A 6,000-nucleotide genomic window follows, 5' to 3' on the forward strand; every position below is an offset into this window, starting at 1 on the left:
TTACAGGCGTCCACCACCACACCAGGGGTAATTTTTTGTATTTTTAGTAGAGACAGGGTTTCACCACGTTGGCCAGGCTGGTCTCGAACTCCTGACCTCGTGCTTTGCCTGCCTCGGCCTCCCAAAGTGCTGGGATTACAGGCATGAGCCACCAGGCCCGGCCCTTATTTTCCAGTTTTAAAAGCAGGTTTTGCTAGCCCTGTAGAATGAACTGGGAAGGTCTCAATGTATTTCTAGAGAATATTGTAAATAAAGGAATTAACTATTTTGAAGTTTCAACAGACTTTGTAAAATGTTTTCCACTGTATGCTTTTGAAGGATGGATTTTTGAGTATCCCTCCAAGATCTTTTGCAGATTGCTAATCTATTCAAAATGTTTATTCTTGAGTCACTTATACTAACTTGTATTTCCCTAATTGTAGAAAGTAGAAAAATAGGCCGGGCGCAGTGGCTCATGCCTGTAATCCCAGCACTTTGGGAGGCCGAGGCAGGCGGATCACCTGAGGTCGGGAGTTTGAGACCAGCCTGACCAACATGGAGAAACCCCGTCTCTACTAAAAATACGAAATTAGCCGAGCGTGGTGGCACATGCCTATAATCCCAGCTACCAGGGAAGCTGAGGCAGGAGAATTGTTTGAACCTGGGAGGTGGAGGTTGCGGTGAGCCGAGATCGCGCCATTGCACTCCAGCCTGGGCAACAAGAGTGCAACTCCGTCTCAAAAAAAAAAAAAAAAAAAAAAAGGAGAAAAAGAACACTGGTATCTATACAACAGCATTTTACTTACTATATATTAACACAATAAGGTAAATTATTTCTCTTCCAGAAAACAAAGATAGATGATTGAATCCTTATGTCTGCAGACACATTCGAATATATACAACAGCATTTTACTTAGTATATAAATATATTAACACAATAAGGTAAATTATTTCTCTTCCAGAAGACAAAGATGGATGATTGAATCCTTATGTCTGCAGATACATTCGACAGTCATCACAGCTGAATATCAATCTGGCTAACATAGAAGTCTACATTCAAAATCTACATCCCTCAAAATTTTGTCTTTTTTTTTTTTTTTTGAGACGGAGTCTTGCTTCTTCACCCAGGCTGGAGTGCAATGGTGCAATCTGGGCTCACTGTAACCTCCAACTCCCGGTTTCAAGTGATTCTCCTGCCTCAGCCTCCCAAGTAGCTGGGATTACAGGCATGTGCCACCACGCCCGGCTAATTTTTGTATTTTTGGTAGAGACGGGGTTTCACCATGTTGGCCAGCCTGGTCTTGAACTCCTGACCTCAAGTGATCCGTCTGCCTTAGCCTCCCAAAGTGTTGGGATTATAGGTGTGAGCCACTGTGCCCGGCTGTCATCATTTTTTCATCAGTCCCACCTTCAATGAAGGTGAATATGTATTATTTCGTGAAATATTTAATAAGAGGCCACTCTGTGCAGCACTCTTCAAGGCATAGAAGATACAACGGTGAACAAAGTAGACAAAAGATTCCTGCGCTCTGGTGGAGCTGACATTCTAGCCATGGAGAATGGGTAATCAACAAACAAATACTGTACATAACGACAATATAGTGCAACAGATGCTGATAGTGAAAAAGTAAACCCAGGAAAGGAAGAGGAGAGCTGTGTAGGTGGTATAGGAAGAGTGCTCAGGGTCTCACGGTACCTTATTGGGAATGGTCAAAGGTGCCTGGAGGAGCCACAGTCCCACGCAGTAGACTCTGCTCTCTGGTTTCCTTTTTGTATCTTAGCCTTATCATCTTCACTGCCCTGTTAACACTGTGATACTTTCAAATATACTTTTTTTTTTTTTGGTCACCTATCATCCCAGATAAATTTTAATATTTTGTCCCACTATAGCTTAAAGTACAATTTGCAGCAGGCACTATAGTGAGGGAACGGGGAAGGTGTGTAGACTGACCAAAAATCCTGGTTACGATGCTTACTAATTTTGTTACCTTAGGCAAATTATTAATCTCTGGGTGTCTTGGTTTCCTCATCTGTATAAGTGAGGATAATAAAAGTAAGTTCTCATTTCATTTTATAGGTTAAATATTTAATGTAAAGTGCTCAGACCTCAAACATTAAGTGTTAGCTATATTTTTCTTCCGTGTGTTCTTTTCTTTCTTTCTTTCTTTTTTTCCTTTTTTGAGATGGAGTTTAGCTCTTGTTGCCCAGGCTGGAGTGTAATGGCGCAATCTGGGCTCCCTGCAACCTTCGCTTCCCAGGTTCAAGTGATTTTCCTGCCTCAGCTTCCAAAGTAGCTGGGATCACAGGCGTGCGCCACCACGCCAAGCTAATTTTGTATTTTTAGTAGAGACGGGGTTTCACCATGTTGATCAGGCTGGTCTCCAACTCCTGACCTCGCGATCAGCCCGTCTCGGCCTCCCAAAGTGCTGGGATTACAGCTGTGAGCCACCGCGCCTGCCCCTTCCATGTGATCTTACCAGAGCTTAAATACTACTATTCTATCTTCTCAAAGTCTCACTTCCGCACAATGGGTTGTGACTTCACTGCAATCCCCTTGCAAGATAATTCAGAAATACCTTAAAAGCCAGGCTCAACATATATTAACACTTATCCATGCTAGAAAGAATTCATACATCCCAAACCAACATTAACCTCAATCACATTTCTCCAATTTCAGTTGGGTTTTAAAAAAATACATCCAGAAAGCCCAAGTTAAAAATAAAGAGCACTCTCTTAGTTAAGCAATGAGGGGAGACTGAAAATTAAAAGTAACTTTTAAGGATCAACAGTTTTTGACAGTTATCTTAAGAAAGCATAAAAGATGACCACCACACTGGTAAAGATCCCTTACCTTACAGTGTTGGGAGACAGAGAACAAAGGGAGGGAGATAATATTTTCATAATGAACTGTCCATTATATTAACCTTGCCAAAGAGTCCAACTACTCATTCAGTGTTGAAGGATGTGAATTTTTACTTGCTTACTAAAATTTAGGTATCATAAAAAATATTTATTAAAATAATATTTTAACTAGAAGCGAAAGTCAGACAGCTTTAGGGAAAAATCAGAGCGACTAGATGATTGGCCAGTGCTGATGAGGAAAAGAGCGCTAACCTACAGAACAAAGACTCTCATTTCTAATCTATTTCACTACTGAATCAAAAATGTAAAAAACAGCAACAAAAAGGCCAAGCCTTTCAGTACAGGCATCATGCAACTTCTCTCAATTTCTGTCCATCTCGTTGGGAAACGTCATGTGAACTACGCGGGAGTCCCTATCGTCCCATTTCACTGTCTCTAGGGTTATTTCACTCCTTCAACGACAGTGAACACACAGTGTAAAATGGCTCAGTAGCAATTCTTATTTTATCAGCCTTAGTCGGAAATCTGATTCGGAAACCTCAAGCTCCGATCCACAGAAATCGCTCCTTCCTCCCAGCAACTTAAGCTGCGGTTACCGCTAAGTCCGGTTCGGCCCCAGCGACAGCAAGGCACTGGACAGGGCATTCCAGCCTCACCCCACCTCACCTCGGCCCTTCCTCCCACGGTCCCTCCCCGCTCTGGCTGTCTTCACCTCCTACACCTCGGTCGAGGCGCTCATCGCCACCCGCGATCAAAAAGGGTTTCCCTTCAGGGAAAGGGGGAAATAAAGGTTCATTTCTGGAAGAATCTGCGCGCCCGGCAGCCGCAAGAGGAGGGAGGAGGGAAGAGTCGGGAAAGGGGCGGGGAGCTCAGCACTATCCATCAAGACATTAGCGCTAGGAGATCGCAAAGTCGCCTTCGGGCCTCCACTGCAGCCTAGAAATTCTCCCACGCACTCCGGGCTGAGGTGGGAATGTGGAATCCAGGCTCCCAAAAATGAGGATGAGACCGGAACTCCCGACTGCCTCGGTCCCGAGGGGGCGGGAAGCGAGAGGAACAAAGCCAGGGCCACTCATGCCCGGGATGGCCGGGCGACCCAGAGGGACACGGGAGGCCCCCTTACCTGCCGTCAGCAGCTGCATGGCGTGAGTGAAGGACGGGTCGAGCGAGTCCTTCTCGGCCATGAGTTCGGGCAGGTACTTGTTCTCTGGCTCCATCTTGACCGAGGCTGTGGCCGAGGGGGGCAGCAGCGGGGTCGGCGCTGGCCCGCCCACTGTCGCGTCGGGACCCGTGGCCGAGGGCGGCAGCAGCGGTGGCGGCTGCGTGGCGGGCGAGGCCCGGGCGCCCCCGCGGGATCCCCCTCCGCCTCCCCGGGACCGGTGAGGCAGCGGCGGCTGCCGAGACGGCGTCTGACGCACCGAGGGGTGGGCACCGGAGGGGTCCATGGAGCCGCTACGGCCCGAAGACCGGCTCATGCGCGCGGCGGGGTCGTCCCGGCGCTGCATCTGGGAGGATGTGCGATCCAAGGAGCGAGAAAGCGACGCGGCAGCGACGGAGGCCCGAGCGGCGGTTGGCGGGGGTGGCAGAGCGGGAGCGGTAGCGACCGAAGCCGACCCGAGCGACCCAGCGAGAGAGAGCACCGGAAATGAGGCGGCGCGCGTGCGCAGCCAGCCACCGGCACCGCCCTTGGGTTTCTCCGCGGAGAACAAAGTCCCCAGTCCGGCCACGGCGCCTGCGCACCGCCGCGTTGTCCGAGAAGTCGCCTCCCGACTCTGGCTTTCCCTCCGCGCCTGCCAGGCCAGAGCTTGATGCGCATGCGCGGGAGGCAGCCGGCTCCGTTTGTTTCGTTTTCCACGTGACTCGGCGCTAGCGGGACACGTGTCTCCTCCCCTTTCTGGCGTGGAGGGGGCGGGAGCTGTGGAATGTCTTTGTTTGCGCGCGGGCCCGCGGAGTGTGGGGCGGAAGACCTGTTACTCGCGGGGCCACGCCCTCTCCAACGGCTGAGCAGTGGAGGGAGGCTGTGGGGAGTGGGGTGGGGGGCGGTCACCGAAGTAAGGAAGTAAAAGACTGCCGTGAGGGACACGGAAAGGGGAGGGAGAGAGAATTGAGACCGCCTGGGGAGGAAGACAGGAGTGAGACAGACTACACAGGGAGAAAGGAAGGCTGAGGGAGAGTCTGATGCAGGGGGAAAGTTGGGGAAGGGAAACCTGGAGCGAGAAATTGAGGAAGGACGGCTTGGTGGAAACACTGAAGGCGATTGGAGTACTTGAACTAAGAGGGATGGTTCAGATCAGAGATCTGAAGTCTAGCAAGGAAAAGGGTCCCAGACATCAGGGAACACAAGAAGTTGTTTCCAGTATATATATTTCCAGTATTACATATATTCCAGTCGGTTCTAAAACGGTTGACATTGTTGGTACGGGAAATCTTAAGCAGCATTTTAGCTCTTTTTACATAGTTTACTGCTTTCTCTGAATTGTGTTTGTTTCGCCGTCATTATTGCCAATTAAGTGTTTCTTCCTTCAAAAAGTGAGGTAGAGACCAGATCCTTAATCCACGTTGGTTGCATCATTAGGATGGCTTCTTCTACCACTCCAGACTTGCTCAAAGAGACCCTTGCCACTACTCTCAAAGGCAAGGTACATAGTGGACAGTCGCCTACGACGTTCTCCACATCCTGGTGTGCTATATGCAAGTGGAGCCTTAGGTCCCTACTTGTCCCATAAGCCATCAAAAGCCTGGTGCCCTCTCTAACTTTCCCTTCCCTCCGCAGATTATTTTCTTCTTCCATTTAAAGCACTCACTCCCATCTCTTTTCCTTCTGGATTAGTTCTCCTAATGAGCCCACACTTTTCAAAAGTCTTTGGGGACCGGTGCGGTGGCTTATGCCTGTAATCCCAGCACTTTGGGAGGCCTAGGTGGGAGGATTACTTGAGGCTAGGAGTTCGAGAGCAGCCTGGACAATATAATGAGACCTCATCTCTACAATAAAAAAAGTTTCCTCCCGGCTTGGTGGCTCATGCCTGTGATCCCAACACTTTGGGAGGCCGAGGTGGGCAAATCACCTGAGGCCAGGAGTTCGAGACCAACTTGGCCAACATGATGAAACCCCATCTTTACTAAAAATATAAAAATTAGCCGGGTGTGGTGGTGCATGCC

At 49.0% G+C, this 6,000-nt stretch overlaps 1 protein-coding gene across 3 annotated transcripts in view; it reads right to left on the bottom strand.

Moving 5' to 3' along the window:
* KHDRBS1 (KH RNA binding domain containing, signal transduction associated 1) overlaps positions 1-5,289 on the bottom strand; it is a 47,807-nt gene extending 42,518 nt beyond the window's left edge. For all 3 annotated transcript variants that reach the window (XR_681249.5, XR_010147337.1, XM_513273.9), the window contains exon 1: positions 3,965-5,289. Coding sequence is in view for 1 of the 3 variants with exons in the window: in XM_513273.9 (XP_513273.3) it covers positions 3,965-4,346 (382 nt within the window). In the remaining 2 variants the exon portion in view is untranslated. The remainder of the gene's footprint in view (positions 1-3,964) is intronic.
* Between the last annotated feature and the right edge of the window lie 711 nt (positions 5,290-6,000).

Source organism: Pan troglodytes, chromosome 1, assembly GCF_028858775.2.
Source record: "Pan troglodytes isolate AG18354 chromosome 1, NHGRI_mPanTro3-v2.0_pri, whole genome shotgun sequence".
Lineage (NCBI taxonomy): Eukaryota > Metazoa > Chordata > Mammalia > Primates > Hominidae > Pan > Pan troglodytes.